The sequence below is a fragment of the Heterodontus francisci genome, unplaced genomic scaffold (genome assembly GCF_036365525.1).
Source record: "Heterodontus francisci isolate sHetFra1 unplaced genomic scaffold, sHetFra1.hap1 HAP1_SCAFFOLD_1388, whole genome shotgun sequence".
In the NCBI taxonomy this organism is placed as follows: Eukaryota; Metazoa; Chordata; class Chondrichthyes; order Heterodontiformes; family Heterodontidae; genus Heterodontus; species Heterodontus francisci.
In genome coordinates, this window is record NW_027142183.1 from 15,056 (window position 1) to 34,565 (window position 19,510).

Sequence of the window (19,510 nt, forward strand, 5' to 3'; positions counted from 1 at the left end):
AGGCTTAAAAGTAACCAAGTGCAGTACTGTTTCACTTCGAATGTGACAGCGCACAGGAGACTGTTGTTTCAACATTAGGCTAATGTAAAAAGATTCAGGTGTAAATTGTACTCTTCCACAAACCACAAAAACTATCACTGTGTAAAAGCATTGATTGACACTTTATCAACTTGTATTACATTTCACTGAAGTGTAAGATGTTCTTGCAAACTGACTATGTAATCTATATGGATGTTGTGTAATGACTAGCCAGTAATTTTAATACAAGTGTTTTGCATCTACTCTTACAGCCCTATTAGGTTCTCTGCCGAGTGGGTTACCAAACACAGTGGGTGCAGTTGGAAGTGGTCCACAGGGCACATCCACTAATTCGAACCCTATCGACCCCAGCTCAATGCAGAGAGCATATGCTGCACTTGGACTGCCCTATGGTAATCAACCACAAGCGCAGCCGCAGCCTCAGGTACAAGGCCAACAGCCAACACAGCCTCAAGTCCACCAGTCAATGAGGCCAAACCCATTGGGTAAGAATAGTGGTCGAATACCAGTTGTATAGCTTCAACAAAAAAATGAAATTAAGTCTATGCTAATATGTATTTTTCCTCAGTTGCAGTAGAGTTGTGTTGGCTAATATTTTCTAGCGGTTTTGTCACAGCTTGTAACATTTAATGAGAAGCATGCTTGTTTCTCCATTTCAAATTGCTTTCTGTCCTTATTTTAGATACGCTAATGTGCCAAAACTGGCACAGTACACAATTGTTATTTATTCATGGGATGTGGGCATTGGTCTTGCCAGCACTTATTGCCCATCCGTAATTGTCCTTGAGAAAGTGGCAGTGAGCTGTCTTCTTGAATTGCTGCAGTCCCGTGTGCAAAAGATACTTCCACAGTGTTAAGTAAGGAGTTCCATGCAGGAGGGCAGCTTGCAGTTACTGACCAGTGGTTCTGTGCTATGAATTTTATACCTGAAAAGTATTGCGATCTGTTTGCTTGGGTGACCACAGTGGGGTACAACTGGAAACTTGAGCTGTTGGGTTATGGATTGGCATTGCTTTACTGACTATTCCTTTCTCTCAGCAGGTACGAATCAGATGAATGTGGTTGGAGGGATGGGTGTTCCAACCCCTGATCAGTCAAGCTTGTTGTCTGACTCTGCTCTTCCACCTTCCCTTGGTACACCAAAGTAAGGAATTTTCATTTTTTAAGAGATACCTAGCAGCATATTATGGTTATTCTGTTTGTGTCATTCCTGTATTGCAATAGACATAGAAAATGTGAACTGGATCTGCAAAGTTCCATATTTTGACTACTTTATACTTGGAAAACTTCTAATGGAAGGGAAGGCCATTCTTCCAGGAAAGTGGACAGTAATACCCAAGTTCTGGAATTCCCTCTAAACTTTTCTGCATCTCGCTCTCGCTCACTCTCCTTTTAAGACACTTCCTAAAACCTACCACTTTGACCAAGCTTTTAGTCACCTGTTCTAGTATCTCCTTGTGTCGATAATACATTTTGTTTGATAATCACTCTTGTGAAGCACTTGTGGATGTTTTACCATGCACGTTCCAGACAGCAACAGCCTTCGACAGCACCTTCCAACCCGCGACCTCTATCATCGAGAAGGACAAGGGCAGCAGATGCATGGGAACAGCACTACCTGCAAGTTCCCCTGCAAGCCACTAAGCCACTCACCATCCTAACTTGGAATTATATCGCCGTTCCTTCACTGTCGCTGGGTCAAAATCCTGGAACTCCCTTTCTAACAGTGCTGTTGGTGTACCTACGCCACACGGACTGCAGCAGTTTAAGAAGGTGGCTCACCACCACCTTCTCGAGGGCTGTTTGGGGTGGGCAGTAAATGCTGGCCAAACCAGTGACACCCACATCCCCCGAACAAATAAAAAAAAATGTTAAACACGAATTAAAATGTAACTTGTTAGTTAAATGGAACAGATGTGGTATTTTCTCAGTCAACAAATGTAGGCCTGAGTTCTCAGTTCTTGTTTTCACAAGATTTCATATCAAAAACAATCAAGCAAAAATGTATAGAACCTGGTCGGATCAGAGTACAGGGAATGTAACATTTTGTTATCAGTAATAAAAGTTAACTGCAATATCTTCAATATTTGAAGTATTAAAGGAATTGTGCATCTGATTCACAAAAAAAGAGAATGCTAAATTTAACTTGTTGTAATATCACAGGTGGCCAGGAATTTTAGCTAATTTCTACACTTTTATTTTCCCATTTTTCTCTCCGAAATCATTTTTTGTAAAATATGGTTGTATTTATGAAAACCTTTTCATGTTAATCTTGGCAAAGTCAAGTGCCAGATACTTAAACATTAATGCGTGGGGCAAATATTGAGCCTTTTAGAATGAGTGTGCACGGCCATTCACTGTCATAGTTTTATCTTTTGAATTTGGCCAATTTAAAGCTATAGCTTAGTTACAGAATTGTATTTGAATTTTGAACCGTTGAACAAAATATTGATGTGAATTTCTCGACTTGCCCTTCATTTTAAACTAGCATCTCTCAGTGAAAATGAGGGTCTTGTTAGAACCTGTCTGTAATTTGATTGAGGTAACTAACTACAGCAACTACAGGCCAGTCAGTTTAACCTAGGTGGCGGGAAAGCATTCAGAGACAATAATCCAGGATAAAATTAATAGTCTCTAGGACAAGTGTGGATTAATTCTGGAAAGCCAGCACAGATCTGTCCAAGGCAAATCATGTGTAACTATTTCAATTGAATTTTTTGATGAGGTAACAGGGAGAGGATGAGGGTAATGCAGTTGATATGGTGTACAAAGGTATTTGAAGAAGTGCCACATAGCAGGCTTGTCAGCAAAATTGAGGCCTTGGAATAAAAGGGAGAGTGGTGGCATGGATATGTTGGCTGAGTGAAAGGAAACAGAGTTGTGGTGACCAGTTGTTTTTCGGACCAGAGGAAGGTATACAGTTGTGGTCCCCAGGGGTGAGTACTAGGACCACTGCTTTTCTTGATATATATTAATAACCTAGACTTTGAGGCACAATTTCAAAATTTGCAAATGATACAAAAATTGGTTGTGTGAACTGTGAGGAGGCAGATGAAATTAATGGAGAGAAATGTGAAATGATACATTTTGGTAGGAAGAGTGAGCAGAGGCAATATAAACTAAAGGGAAGGCATGAACAGAAAGTCCGAGGGGTATATGTGAACAAATCGTTGAAAGTGGTTAAAATGGCATAACAGATCCTGGGCTTGATAAATCAAGGCCTAAAGTACAAAAGCAAGGAAGTTATAATGAACCTTCATAAAACACTGATTCGGCCTCAACTGGAATATTGTGTCCAAGTCTGCGCACTGAACTTCAGGAAGATGTGAAGGCTTTATAGAGGGTGCAGGAAAGATTTACAAGAATTGTTCCAGGGATGAGAGACTTCAGTTATGTGGATAGATTGGAGAAGCTGGGGCTGTTCTTCTTAGTGAAGAGAAGGCTGAGAAGAGATTTGATAGTGGTACTCAAAATCATGAGGGTTCTAGCCAGTCGATAGAGAGAAACTGTTCCCATTGGTGGAGGGGTCAAGAACCAGAGGGCATGGATTTATACGATGAATGGCAAAAGAATCAAAGGTGACATGAGAACCTTTTTTTAATGCAGCAACTGTTTAGGATCTGGAATGCACTGCCCGAGAGTGTCGTGGAGGCAGATTCAATTGTGACTTTCATAAGGGAGTTGAATAAGCACCAGGAAATAAAAGAATTGCAAGATTACAGGGAGAGGGCCGGGAGTGGGACCAGCTGAATTACTCTTGTAGCAAGCCATTGCAGACTCGATGGGCTGAGTGGCCTCTCCTGTGCCCTAACCATTCGATGATTAGGAACATAGAAGCAGGAGGAGGCCATTCAGCCCATCATGCCTGCTCCACCATTCAGTTAGATCATGGCTGATCATCTACCTCAATGCCACTTTCCCCATATCCCTTGATGTCATTAGTATCCAGATATCTAGAATCTATGGTTCTAAAAATTGAGCTTTATAAACAACAGTATTATAGAATTCCCTTTACATAACACCTGTCCCTTTTTTTTTTTTAGTCAAATGATGAGTGATGGCACAAATATTGGTAACATTGGCGCGTTGCCGACAGCAGCACCTTCCGCTAGTGCTGTGCGAAAACCATGGCACGAACATGTAACTCAGGATCTGCGCAATCACCTGGTTCATAAGCTGTGAGTATTTGTCATTTAGTTAGAAAAGTTCAAGAAATCTCTGCTCTCAATGCAAGTAATTCTCCATTTAAGGGAGCTCATCAGTTTGCATGCAAATAGCAGACTCTGTTTGCAGGAGTGGCAATTGTAAGGCTGATCTAGTCAAATTGAATTGGATAAGTAAACTTACCTGAGTTGGGTACAACTTGGGTGTAAAATATAAATTTAAAAACGGGTGTGTGAAATGGTATTCAATCTGATTGAAAATCTCTGGCAGAAGCACTGTTTGTTAAATACATGCATTACAGCAGTAATCTCGCACACGCAATGTGCAAGTACCGTACCCATCTATCTATTGTGGAACTTTAACTGTTCTTAGTTAAGAGACGTTGAACCAAAGTCCTGTCTGATTTCTCAGGTAGGGGTAAAAGATCTTGTGGTACTGTTCAAAGAAAAGGAGGGGAGTTTAACCCAGTGTACTGGCCAATATTTATCCCTCAACCAACATCGTTAAAGATCATGTGGTATCACCTTTAGGGATGAGTGACCATAATATAATAGAATTTTACATTATGTTTGAAAGTGAGGTAGTTCAATCTGAAGCCAGGGTGTTAAATTTGAACAAAGGAAATTATGAAGGTATGAGGAGCAAATTGGCTGAGGTGGATTGGGAAAATACATTAAAAGAAATGAAAGTACATAGGCAATGTATAGTCTTTAAAGAATTATTACATAGTTTACAGCAACTATACATTCCTTCAAGGCACAAAAACCCAAAAAGAAAAGGCAGTCAACCGTGGCTAACAAAGGAAGTTAAGGATTGTATGAGATTAAAAATAGTGGTAAACCTGAGGATTTTAGAATACAGCAAAGGAGGACCAAGAAACTGATTAGAAACAGGGAGAATAGAATATGAATGTAAACTAGCAAAAAATATAAAAACAGACTGTAAAAGCTTCTACAGGTACGTAAAAAGGAAACGTTTGGCTAAGACAAATTTGGGTCCATTACAGGCAGATTCAGGAGAATATATAATGGGGAATAGAGAAATGGCAGAGAAGCTAAATGATTACTTTGTGTTTGTCTTCACTGAGGAAGATAAAAGAAATTTCCCAGAATTGGAGATCCAAGAGACTAGGGAGAATGAAGAATCGAAGGAAATTAGTATTGGGAAGAAGGTTGTATTGGAGAAATTAATGGGGCTGAAGGTTGATAAGTCCCCGGGACCTGATATTCTACATCCCAGAGTGTTGAAAGAGGTAGCTATGGAGATAGTGGATGGATTGATGATCATCTTCCAAAATTCTATGGATGCTGGAACAGTTCCTGCAGATTGGAAGGTAGCAAATGTCACCCCACTATTTAAGGAGGGAGGGAGAAAAACAGGCAACTACAGACCTGTTAGCCATACATCAGTAGTAGGGAAAATGCTAGAATCTATTCTAAAGGATATGTTAAATGGACACTTGGATAATAATGATCTGATTGGGCATAGTCAACATGGATTTATGAATGGGAAATCATGTTTGACGAACTTGTTGGAGTTTTTTGAGGATGTTACTAACAGAATTGATAAAGGGGTGTTGGTGGATGTAGTATACTTGGATTTTCAGAAAGCTTTTGATAAAGTCCCCCACAGGATATTGGTTAGCAAAATTAAAGCACATGGGATAGGAGGTGATATACTGGCATGGATTAAAGATTAGTTAACCAGCAGAAAACAGAGAGTAGGCATAAACGGGTCATTCTCACGTTGGCAGGCCGTGACTAGTGGGGTACCGCAGGGATCAGTACTTGGGCCCTAGCTGTTCACAATATATATCAATGATTTAGATGTGAGGACTAAATGTAATATTTCCAAGTTCGCAAATGACACAAAACTAGGTGGGAATGTGTGTTGTGAGGATGATGCAAAGCAGCTTCAAGAGGATTTGGACAGACTTGGTGAGTGGGCAAGAACATGGCAGATGCAGTATGGTGTGGAAAAATATGAGGTTGTCACTTTGGTAGGAATAATAGATGTGTAGAGTATTTCTTAAATGGAAAGTGTAGATGTTCAAAGGGACCTGGGTGTCCTCGTCAGTAAGTCACTGAAAGCTAACATGCAGGTGCAGCAAGAAATTAGGAAGGCTAATGGTATATTGGCTTTAATCGCAAGAGGATTTGAGTACAGGAGTAGCGAAGTCTTGTTTTAATTGTATAGAACCTTGGTTAGACTGCACCTGGAGTAGTGTGTGCAGTTTTGGACCCCTTACCGTAGAAAGGATATTGCCATAGAGGGAGTGCAACGAAGGATCACCAGACTTGTTCCCGGGATGGCGGGACTGTCCTATGAAGAGAGATTGGGGAAACTGCGCCTGTATTCTCTAGAGTTTCGAAGAATGTGAGGTGATCTCATTGAAACCTGCAAAATACTTAAAGGGATAGACAGATTAGATGCAGGTAAGATGCTCCCCTTGGTTGGGGAGTCTAGAACCAGGGGACACAATTTCAAAATAAGGGGAAGCCACTTAGGACAGAGATGAGGAGAAATTTCTTTACTCAGAGGGTTGTGAATCTTCTGGAATTCTCTTCCTGAGTTGGCTGTGGAAGCTCAGTTAAAGCCTGGCTCGGGTATAAAATTAAAACCCGACCCGGGCCCAACCCGAACCCGAAAGCTGGATGCAGAATACAGACCCGACCTGAACCCGTCGCATGTAGTCTGGTTTGGTCAGGTTCGGGTCGGGGAGCCAGGCTATAGCTCATGGTCGCACTCCCCATTACTGACCCCGCGGGTTTGAGACACTGACAGTACCTGCAGCGCCTTTTCCATCCGGAGCTGTGGAAAAGGATGTTGAAAGGCAGGGCCAGGGGAATGGGCATGGACTGTACTTGCATCTGGGCCCATTGTGTGGTGAGGAGGTGTCGGTCTGAGATAAAGCCTGGCTCGGGTATAGGATAAAAACCCGACCCGGGCCCTAAAGGCCTGCAACCCGACTGGCACCCGACGACGTGTCAGGTTCGGGTCGGGTCAGGCCCATCTTCAGGGTACAACTTTCGGGCTCGGCTCAGCTCGGGCCGAGTCCAGGTCGAGTCAAGTCGGGTTGGGTCAGGCTGGACACACACAGTAAGTGCTCTGCTGGTAAGTATTGAAATTAAAAAACTTAGCTGAACTGGGAGTCCGGGACGAAACCGAGTCTGCGTAGTGAGCGAATGATGTCACTGTGATGTCATCACGCATGCGCTGCAGCTTCTTGCAGGTTCGGTGTCAGGAAGGTAAGTAAATGGATGGTCGGGGCGGGTTGGGCTCGGGGCAAAATCGGAGGGACACGGACCGGGCTGGGCTCGGGTCCGCTGTGGTTCGGGTCGGGTTCTTTTTTCCCGACCTGAGCAGGCCCGACCCATCAACAGCTAACCCGAACCCTTGCAAGTCCTAACCCGAGTCCTTTAATTTTTTTAAATGCCCGACCCAAACCCGACACATGTAGTCGGGTTTGGTTGGGTTTGGGTCGGGTAGCTAGACTTTAAACTCAGTCATTGAGTATGTTGAAAGTAGAAAATGACAGATTTCTAAATACCAATGACAAAAAGGGATATGGGGATAGTGTGGGCAAAAGGCATTGAAGTGGATGATCAGCCATGATCGTATTGAATGGCGGAGCAGGCTCGATGGGCTGAATGGCCTACTCCTGTTCCTAGTTATCTCATTGCTATTTGTGGGAGCTTGTGCGCAAAGTGACTGCTGGTTTCCTACAACAGTGACTACACTTCGTAAAACGCTTTGGGACATGGAGGTTGTGAAAGGCGCTATAGAAATCTAAGTTCTTTCAATGGTTAAATTGAGTCAGAAGTTGGTTATTCGTCTGCCTATATTCTATTTCCTCACAGTGTGCAAGCCATATTTCCAACCCCTGACCCAGCAGCACTGAAGGATCGTCGCATGGAAAACCTTGTGGCATATGCTCGGAAAGTGGAAGGAGATATGTATGAATCTGCTAACAGCAGGGTACGTAGCCTCACTGAAATGAGATTTGCCACTTTTTCCATCAGTGCTGTTAAATGACACATTTTGAAATAAGAAAGAAAATTTCATTTGCTAGAAATATGAACTCAAAACAGATGCACAGCTGGTCCATCAATATCTGATAGAGGTTAATGTTTTGGATGGAGAATTCTGACAAAAGGTTCTGCCTGAAACATTAACGTAGATATTTTACTCAGCAGATACTGAAGGATCTGCTGTATATCTCCAGTTCCTAACTTACTTTGAGCTGCCCAGCTAAGGCTAGGCAGTATCAGAGTGTTCTGGGTGGTCTGAGGAAGCATTCTGCTTTGAATCTCCATTTATGAGAAGCTTAGCGATACAGTCAAACACCCAATGTGATGTTAACTCCTTCGCAGGCCAGGTGAGCCATCTAAATTCAAAATGAGCTGTTGCCTTTGAGTCCCAGAACACAGCCTCAAATAATCAAATCTAAATCATTTAGTCATGTTGTAATAAAGTGCAGAGTTTATAAAGTGTAAAAGGGTATTACTGTGAGGACCAAGAGCTGAGGGTCTTCAGTTAAGTGGCCAGTACTCTTGCTTGCTGTTACATTGAGCAGAAATATTTTTCCTAATTAACAACTTTAGTGAAATTCTCTGTTACATTTTTGATGGTATTTACTAATACCTATAGTACATTAGAACTGATCCTGTTATTCCTAGAGCTGATATAATTAACCCTAGGGTTAGCCAATGAGTAACTGAAATGATCAAGTTTCAGTGGGATCGCATATCTGCTGAAGGTGTTGTTAGGGACAGAAGCCTTGGTTTATATCAGAATGATCGCTGCTCTACAGGCTTACCTTATTTCATCCTTTTTGAGTTTTCTTCTTGATTTAGTACAGTGGCCAGTAACAAACTGTGGGTAGAACCTGTTGTATATCGTGGCTACTCGGGTGCCTACGGTGAATGGAAATAATTCCTTCTTCCCTAAAACTAGTGTAGGTTGTTTGTGTGAAAACCTGTTTGACTTTTGTTTTATTTCCAACCCCCTACCCCACCCCCAAACATGCTGACAAAATGAACACAATTTGGCAGCAGAGAGTAAGTTAGATTCATTTTGTTAAAGATCTGATCTTAAGTAACTACTTTGCAGTGCTTAGCAGAATCTTGAAATTACGATTTAATTTATTTAAATCCTAAAGTTGTAATAAGTACAAAATTTCCCTTTTTAAAATAAAACTGGTATGTAGAATTCCATGAAATAGCATCCCAGTCACTGGTAGCTGTGGAACTGGAAGCATTGAAAGCCCTTGTCAATTTTCAATCCGTTGCATACTTTGTAACATGCAAAAATGGTTTCAGTGCAATTCTAGTTAAATAAGCTTTTTAAAGTTCAGAAATGAATTGAGTTGATCAGTTCAGTTCATAGCAAATGCAAAATACTGCACATACTAAAAATCTGAAAAATAAACGAACGGTTGAAAAACACCCAGCAAGTCAGGCTGCATCTGTAGAGAGAAAAGCAGTCTCTGCTTTAGACGGAGTGCAATGACAGTCTAAACAGATTCCTGGTATGAAAGGATTGTTTTGTGAGGAGAGATTGAGTAGAATGGACCTATATTTCCTGAAGTTTAGAAAAATGTGAGGTAATCTTATTGAAAGATACAAAATTCTTAAGGAGCTTGATGGGGTTGATGCTGGGACAGTGTTTCCCCTGGCTGGAGAGTCTAGAACCAGGGGTCACTGTCTCAGAACAAGGGGCTGGCCATTTAGGACTGAGATGAGAAATTTAACACTCAGAAGGATATCAATCTTTGGAATTCTCTACCCTAAAGGGCTGTGAATGTTCCGTCGCTAAGTATATTCAAGACTGAGAATGATAAGATTTTTGGGTACTATGGGAATCAAAGGATATGGGGATAGTGCAGGAACTTGGAGCTGAGGTCAAAAGTCAGCCATGAGAATGGCAGAGCAAAATCGAAGGACCAAATGGCCTATTCCTGCTCCAATTCCTTATGTTCCAGCATTTTTCATTTTTATTCAGGTTTAATTTATAGTGCTGATGGAGCAGATCAGGAATTTGTAATCTTGTTTAGTGGCACGATCTTTCCTAAACCCACCAGATGTTTGCTTTTTTATGTTTAAATTCAGCTTTGGTTGTTCATGTTTTATACATTAGCAACAAAGATGTACTTTGGGGCATGCAGGCTCTACAAAGTAATTCAGAGTGTTATGGTAGTCAGGGCAATGGTAGTAATTTATTTTGCATTGACACTGGGTATGATAAGTGTCCAAGATTTTAATTTAAAAAGACTTGAAATTGATCATTTACTTTTTTGTAATTTTTAGTTTGGATTCAATTTTGAATAAATACACATTGGGATGAGTAGTTTCTAAAAGTGTGAAGCACTCCTCACCTGACTGGGATAGAGGAAATCTTGGCAGTGATTTGGAGATGAAACTCCAGAACACGTAGTATTCAAATAGAATAATTTACATTAATTCTAAATGATGCAGTTCATTGTTTATTCTGCGGTTGGTGACCTTGTGCTCAGTGGTTCCAAGGCTTGTGTTGGATCTTAATTTTACAGCTATAACATTTCAGAGGTTTCTCCTCAAATACTTCATTCCGATTCAAAGGCAAATGTAATTTTGTTGAAGATAAGAATTGGTGTAAGTCTCAAATTCAAATAGAAAATTTTGAAATACACAACAGGTCCATCTTACTGTTTGGGTGTAGACTGTTTACTGGAACAGTTCTGATGAAGGCCCTTCACCTGAACTACTAGTCTATCTCTTTCATACACTGACCTATTGGGCATCCCCTGCATTTTCTAGTTGTGTTCCTAATTTAGTTAAATGGGTACTAGTTTTTTGGATTTGGTGGGATTGACCTGATGAGGTCAGTGTACTTGCGCAAAAATAAAATCCAAAAAGCTTTCCCAGGTTCATCAAGTGTCATTAACTTACCCTTACCCATAAAGTGAGGTAACTCTGGACAAATATCCATATATCAATATCCAGCTCATTTCTTCCTTCTCCCACCCATTGCCCAATTCTCTCCTGTCCTGTCATCTCCTCTCCTGAATGTGTCTCATTTTGGGATATGATTCCATAGGTTCCATAAACTCATCCAAGTACTCATTCTTTCTCTGAGCTTAGACAATGAGTATCGGGCTAATTGACCACAGGGAACATCAGAACCAAGCCCAGTCCTGATTGAGCCTATATCCACACACGCATATTTCCTTTCCTTCCCTTTCCTTTTCCCCTGGAGACCACCCAGGTACTGATAATGACTGTTGAGTCTCTACAGGTGTCTCAGGTTAAGGTGAAGCAGAGGCCAAGGATTGAACCTAAGAACTGCCTGGTCCTTATGGCCTTCACGCACTGAACCTTTGGACTTGCCCCACAGTACTTTCCTGTCATATAACGTAATGGTTAAGCAAAGGACAGTTTTCTTTAGAAAATACAGTAGTGAGGAGTGTTATGCTGCATGTGATATTAGAGATTGTATTAAATGAAGGGCTCCTAATTATTTTTGAGAGTTTGGACCTGGGAAGAGAAGCAATAAAAGGATGCATGGATGGCCACTATTTAATATGTTTTGAATGGTTCCTCTAAGTGAGGTGTGCCCAAATAATGTGTCATTGTATTAGCGGCTGGAGACACTGTGCTCCATTTTAACATTTCGTTCACTTTGTTGCAACACAACTGTAGACTCTATGGTAGAATCTGAAATTCTGTACTTCAGCTTAAGTTTTGATATTCCAGCAAAATATATGACTGTGGTATTCATTACCAAAAGATATATGGGAGTTGGGGTGGTTGGTGGTGGAAGACGAGCAGGATTTGCGTCGAGCCAGTAGTTTGGTGTCTCTGTTGATGAATATCACAAAGCTCTGTAATGCTTTTGAACATTAAAGCATATGTGTGAAAAACATTGCAGCAGATGTGTGTTTTAAGGGGCTATAGAAACAGGAGATTTTCTGCTTTGGGAAATTTGTACACCCCAGCCCTTGATATCCTGCCCATTAATGTCAACAGGCAAAAAATTGCAGGCTGAGTATGCGCTGTTTTCCAGCGCACACTCCCGACACATACCCAGAAATTCACCCCCACTATTTGAAGTGTGAATATGCTAACTCAGTTTGCGTTTCTAGAAATTATGTACTTTGATAAAAGCTGCAAAGGTTTTCTGAGCTATCCTGAGGTTTGCATCCATTGTTTTTACAATTATCAACTTGACATCAATCAAGCTTTCAGTCCATCTCTAATCCAAAATTAGATCAAATGCTAATCTGCTAAACAGCTAGTTGGTGGCCGAAGATCTGTTTTCCAATGTATTGGGATCAAGCTGCTTTGAGGTTGATCCCTTTTAATTTATCCTCCATCCCACCACCACCTACCCACCCGTCCCCCCACCATTCTTTACCCCCCTCCCCACAATGACTGGTAAAGCTAAAGAGATTGGTAGTGTGCTAGCTAGAAAATTACAGCCTATGCAAAAGAGCAGCCAGAATTGTAAAACAATAACTGGTAGGAGCATACGTTAAATATTGATGTTCTATTTGTATCCATTTAGGATGAATACTATCACCTACTAGCAGAGAAGATTTACAAGATTCAGAAAGAGCTGGAGGAAAAAAGACGCTCTCGGCTTCAAAAACAGCAGCAGGGAATGTTGCCAAACCAGGGTACCTTGACCGGACCAGGTGGCCAGCCACCTGGCATGTCGCAGACACCAGGTATGGCTCAGGTCCAGCCTGTCCGACCACCTAGTAAGTATATTTCCTGTGTGGTAAACAAAGATAATATCTCACTTACAAGGAATATCAGTGTTCCACACATCATCCTGATTTGGAACTGTCGCTGGGTCAAAAACCTAGAACTTCCTAACAGTACTGTGGGTGTACCTGCCCAAGATGGACTACAGCGGTTCAAGAAAATGGCTCACCGCCACCTTGGGAAAGGGCAACAAATGCTGGCCTTGCTAGCGATGGTCATATGCCATGAAAGAATGGGGGAAAAAGTGCTCATAAAGCAAGCACTTCAAAACCTTGATGTCAGCCTTGACTCAGTAGTAGCACTCTTGCCTCAGAGTCAAAAGATTGTGGATTCAAGCCCTATTCCAGAATCTTGAGTCCTTAGTTTAGGCTGAAATGTCAGTGAATACTGAGGGAGTGCTGCATTGTCAGCGATACCATATTTTGGATGAAACGTTAAACCAAGGCCCCGTCTTCCCTCTCAGGTGGATGTAAACAATCCCATGACACTATTCGACAAGAAAAGGGGAGTTCGCCAGGTGTCCTGGCCAATATTTATCCCTCAGTCAACATTACGGGAACTGGAAAAGGCTATTCATCCCTCAAGAATGTTCTGTCATTCATTTAGATCATGGCTGATATATATCTGAACTCCATTTACCCTTCTTTGCTCCATATTCCTTGATACCCTTAACAAAACAAAATGTTTTGATTCCAGTCTTGCAAATTTCAATTGACCCAACACCCTTTTGGGGAGTGAGCTCTGGATTTCTACTACTACTCTTGTGGAAAAAGTGCCTCCTGATTACAATCCCCAATGGTCAAGCTCTAATGTTAAGCTTGTGCTCTTTGTTCTGGTCATTATCACATTTCTGTTTGTGGGAGCTTGCTGTGTGCAAATTGGTGCCACGTTTTCCTACATTATAGCAATGACTACACTTCAAAAATACTTCATTGGCTGTAGAGCACTTTGAGACATCCTAAGGTTGTGAAAGAAGCTGTAGAAGTGGAAGGTGGCTGTTCTTTCTCGAAAAACGTATAATTGCAGCAAAGGTTAAGTTATTTTTGAAGTATTTTCTCCCCCCTCCATTTTCAGGATTTCCCTATAACTTTCACCAACTTCTCAATGAGCTCTAATTTCATTGATTGACATTTCCACACTGCTCTCCATAACCTATTTACATAACCTCAGTGCATATAAAAATGAGGGAGTGGTATTTTGGCAGTTAAAAACATTTTAAGATTCAGGTTCAGAATTATAAACAGAGTTTTCACAAGGGATTGTTCCGAATTTAAATGCGTTGTTAACTGTATACTTCAGGGCACTGGCAGATTCCTTATTCCCTTAAATAGCCATTATGGTGGATCGTTGGTCAATCATAGATACATCTAAGGGCTTGAAAGTTAAATTCAATACCAAATGGAAGATGGTATAGACACTATGATAACTGCTGGAAGAATACTGATCAAAGTAACAACAGTAAAATTGTGTACTCAAGTTGTAGTTTTATACATTTTTTGACCTGTAAGCCTAGGAGTGTTGTAACACTTGCTGTGGTGCCCCTTTGACCCAGTAACTCATCCCAAGTGGCTCTCTTATCTTCTTACCCCACCCCCATCCCAAGTTTTCTATCCCTTCCCCTCCTAAAGTCAGTGGTTCCATAGATGCCAGCAACTCACTGGCACCTCTGACAGTGTCAGGCTGCTCAACCATGAGGACTATCACAACCATCCTCAGTCTTGTCCTTAGCTCACTTCCTACGTTTTTTGTTTGTTTCTGGGATGTGAGCATTGCTGGCAACGCCATCATTTATTGCCCAACCCTAATTGCCCTTGAGAAGGTAATTGTGAGCCATTGCCTTGAACCACTGCAGTCCATGTGGTGTAGGTAAACCAATAGTGCTGTTAAGAAGGGAGTTCCAGGATTTTGAATCGACAACAGTGAAGGAACGGCGATATAGTTCCAAGTCAGGACGATGTATGACTTGGAGGCATCTTTGGGTTTTTGTGCCTTATTGGAATGTATATTTGTTGTAGACCGTGTAATATTACTTTAAATACTAGCCATTGCCTGTCTCCTGTCAAATCTTTCAGTGTATTTTCCCAATCCACCAGAGCCAACTTGCACCTCATACCTTCATAGTTTCCTGTGTTCAGATTTAAGACCCTAGTTTCAGAATGAACTATATCTCTTTTTCAAGCTTTGTTAAATTCTGTCATATTGTGGTCACTATTTCCTAATGGCTCCTTTACAGTAAGGTTATTAATTAGCCCTTATTACATAATACGAAATGTAAAATAGCCCATCCTTACTTCGTTCCTCAACATACTGTTCCAGAAACCCATCTCGTACACACTCCAGGAATTCACCCTCCACAGCAGTATTGTCAATTAGGTTTACCCAGTCTATATGTAAATTGAAGTAGCCCATTATTACTTTATTGCCCATGCTACATGCAGCTCTAATTTCCTGATTTATACCATGCCTAACATTACCACTACTGTTTGGACTATAAACAACTCCCACCAATGTTTGCTCCCCCTTGCTGTTTCTTAGCTCCACCCAAACTGGTTCTGCATCTTGCTGCTCCGATCTAAGATCCTCTCTCACTAATGTACTGATCTTGTCCTTTATTAACAGCGCTACCCCACCTCTTTTTCCCCTCCGCCAATCCTTTCTAAATGGCGAATATCTCTGAATATTCAGTTCCCAGTCCTGGTCAGCCTGTAACCACGTCTCCATAATGGCAGTTAAATCATACCCATTTACCTCTATTTGTGTCTTTAAATCATCTACCTTGCTGCAACTGCTGCATGCATTCAGATAGAGTGCCCTTAACTTTGTCTTAACATTATTCCTCATTTTGACCCTATTTGATGTTTGCCTTCATTTCATCTGCCTTCCAATTTCGCTTACTACTTTTCTATTTCCCTCTGATCTGAGCTCCCTCTCAGGCTCCCAACTCCCTGCCAATCTAGTTAAAACCAGCACTAGCATATCTCCCTGCGAAGACGTTAGTCCCGGTCCTGCTAAGGTGCAACTGTCCATCTTGTACAGGTCCCACATGCCCCAGAACAGGTCCCAGTGCCTCAGAAATCTAATTCCCTCTCTTCTGCACCAATTCTTCAGCCATGTGTTCAGTCGCTCAATCCTCCTATTCATATGCTCACTAGCACGTAGCATTGGGAGTAATCCTGAGAATACTGCTTTTGAGGTCCTGCCTTTTAATCTCTTTCCTAGCTCCCTCAAATCTGCTTTCAGGACCTCATCCCTCTTCCTACCCAAGTCGTTGGTACCAATGTGGACCACGACCTCTAGCTGTTCACCCTCCCCTGGAAGAATGTCCTGCAGCCGCTCTGTAACATCCTTGACCCTGGCACCAGGAAGGCAACATACCATCCTGGAGTCACGTCTATGGCGGCAGAAACGCCTGTCTGTTCCTCTAACTAACGAATCCCCTATCGCTATTGCCCTTGCACTCTTTTTTCCACCCCTCCTCTGCAGCTGAGCCACCTGTGGTGCCATGGACTTGGATATTGCTGCACTCATGAGTAGCCAAATGGAAAACCAGTTAGCAAGCTGGATCGACTCAGGGGACTCCTGCATTACCTGCCTAGTTCTCTTAGAATGCCTGGCAGTCACTCATTCCCTCTCTCCCTGCACACTCTTAACCTGTGGTGTGACCAACTCCTTAAACGTAGGTCTCTGCCTCGCAGATGCACTACAGTGTCTCCAGCCACCACTCAAGTTCCGTAACCCGGAGCTCAAGTTTTTGCAGCCGGTGACACGTCCTGCACATGTATTTGTCAAGGACACTTGGTGTGTCCACGACTTCCCACACATCTCATGAGGCACATTTCACTCAGCTGAGCTGCCCTGCCATACCTTAACTTTGCAAACTAATTATTGTTAGTGGAATAAGTAGAATAACTTCAGTTTTACTCACCAATCAGCTTCTTCCCCTGTACCGAAGTACAAACCAAATACTGGAGGCTGAAAAGGCAGAAAAAGAGACAAAGGAGCACCTCTTTCCCCTCGTCACTGAATTCCCTCACTCACCAGACTCTCAGCTTCACGCTCTGTCCAAGCAGCACTTTCTAATTAGTAATTACTAATGAATTACACTAACTTAAACCTTAGTAATGCTAATAAACCTTACTACTTATAATGTAGCTACTTGAGGGTTATTTAAAAAAGAACTACTTTTTTTCCTAATTGTCCAGCTATTTACAGACACACTCTAACAGCAGTTTCTCACCAACCAAGTAAATTGTAAACTATTTTTAAAAATGTTTCTCCTGCACTAACACACAACACGAGCCAGTTGAAAACATATTCCCACTATCATCCGATGTAGAAAATCTGCAGGATCAATAAAGCAAAACTCCTTGAGCTCAACTTCTAATTTTGGGAAGATCTGAAGCAGCTTTCAATAGACTGTCTGCCAAACTGTGCAGGAAATTGAGCACATCTTTATGGAACATCAATGCATGACCTAACAGATGTGGATGATGTATACTTCCATCCCAGTATCATCTATGCAGAATGCTTTCTGTCCTCTGTGTTATTTAATCCATTTCCACCATTGTCCAAATAAATGAATAATGAAAGATAATTTAACTGATAGCCATCTTCACTCTTTGAATTGGGGCATCCTTCTCACCTTGGCCTCTCATCCTACCTTCCCCTTTTAGGGAAAGGACATAAGTTGTGACTTTGATTGAATCAGAAGGAACTGGGCCCTTGAAGACAATACAGTCGGGCAACCGGAAAAGTAACAATGAAGATGACGTACTATTGTAGTGACAGCACTGAAGATAAGACTTGGGGATTTGACCCACATAAGGGAAGATGAAGATCCTGCATATACATAGCTTTATCTGGCTTTCACATATTTACAAGCTGCCCTCGCGTGGACTTAACTATATCTGTTGAATCACCCAAGGGTTGTTTTACAGAATTTCTCCCTAGCCCTTAAAGGGTAATTGAGAAATATCCTACACTATCTGTCTACGATCACACGCCCCCAGTACTGATTTGATTAGCATTGTGGGTATACCTACCCCACATGGACTGTAGCGGTTCAAGAAGGCAGCTCACCACCACCTTCTCAAGGGCAATTAGGGATGGGCAATAAATGCTGGCCTGGCCAGCAACGCCCACATCCCATGAATGAATTAAAAAATAAATAAATAAGTTTGTGGCCGGTTGATATTTTGATGCTTCTGGTAAATGTTAAATGCTTTTAGGAGATGTGGCTTTGGATGTGTAATTCTGACAAGTTTATTTTATTTCAGATGGACCCTTGTCTATGCCAAATGTGCCAAATCAGATCATAAACCGAATGCCAGGATCGCAAGGCAAGTAATTTTTTCATAGTTTTTCCTGTATAATAAATAGTAAAATCTTTTATGTATTAAAATTGATGAAAGGGCACAACATTCCATTTCAGAATGCTCTGAGAACTCCTACATTAGGCTCTGTCTCTGGGAAAATAAATTTTGAGTGTCAAGATCTGCCTGCAGTGCCAGTTGTGCCTGTAGATGGCACCACGATAGGCCTTCACAACGTTAAAAACCTTTCCCATATTGCTCGTTCTCAAAAAAAAGCTTTAATTCCACCTGTGATCGATTGGTTTCCGGTTATCCATGCTGGGTTATGAACTTTATGGAAAGCATTTATCTGACCATGGAGCTTCTGTGGTAGAGACCCTTGCCCAAAACTTGGGTATATTACCTTTGTGAGAGGAGGGCAGAGAAGGTTGGAAGGGAATTTAGTGTTTAATATTTTGGGTCGAAATGCCTGCCTGCTGAATTTCTGATGCATACAAAATCTTATGTGACCAGCAAAAAAAAATTAAATCATTAGTTTCCACCAATTGTTGGAAGTTTGGGAACTTTTAAATGTAAATTTCTTAAAGGATAGGGATTACTCCCTGTGCCACGTGCCAGTGAGGCTAGAAATAGGAAGATAGTGCAGCTAAACACGTGGCTGAACAGCTGGTGTAGAAGGGAGGGTTTCAGATATCTGGACCATTGGGATCTCTTCAGGGGCAGATGGGACCTGTACAAGAAGGACGGGTTGCATCTAAGCTGGAGGGGCACAAATATCCTGGCTGCGAGGTTTGCAAGCGTCACTCGGGAGGGTTTAAACTAGTGTGGCAGGGGGGTGGGAACCAGAGTAGTAGGACAGCAAGTGACTAGTGGTGTTCCGCAGGGATCAGTGCTGGGACCTTTGCTCTTTGTAGTATATATAAATGATTTGGAGGAAAATGTAGTTGGTCTGATTAGTAAGTTTGCGGACGACACAAAGGTTGGTGGAGTTGCGGATAGTGATGAGGATTGTCAGTGGAGACAGCAGGATATAGATTGGTTGGAGACTTGGGCGGAGAAATGGCAGATGGAGTTTAATCCGGACAAATGTGAGGTAATGCATTTTGGAAGGTCTAATGCAGGTGGGAGGTATACAGTAAATGGCAGAACCCTTAGGAGTATTGACAGGCAGAGAGATCTGGGCGTACAGGTCCATAGGTCACTGAAAGTGGCAACGCGGGTGGATAAGGTAGTCAAGAAGGCATACGG

At 41.9% G+C, this 19,510-nt stretch overlaps 1 protein-coding gene across 1 annotated transcript in view; it reads left to right on the forward strand.

Moving 5' to 3' along the window:
• LOC137366716 (CREB-binding protein-like) overlaps positions 1-18,293 on the forward strand; it is a gene marked incomplete at its 3' end in the record, with an annotated part of 31,134 nt that extends 12,841 nt beyond the window's left edge. Inside the window, exons 6-11 of the mRNA XM_068028381.1 lie at positions 291-524; positions 1,081-1,183; positions 4,083-4,217; positions 8,064-8,181; positions 12,748-12,943; positions 18,227-18,293. Of these exons, the coding sequence (XP_067884482.1) occupies positions 291-524; positions 1,081-1,183; positions 4,083-4,217; positions 8,064-8,181; positions 12,748-12,943; positions 18,227-18,293 (853 nt within the window). The remainder of the gene's footprint in view (positions 1-290; positions 525-1,080; positions 1,184-4,082; positions 4,218-8,063; positions 8,182-12,747; positions 12,944-18,226) is intronic.
• Between the last annotated feature and the right edge of the window lie 1,217 nt (positions 18,294-19,510).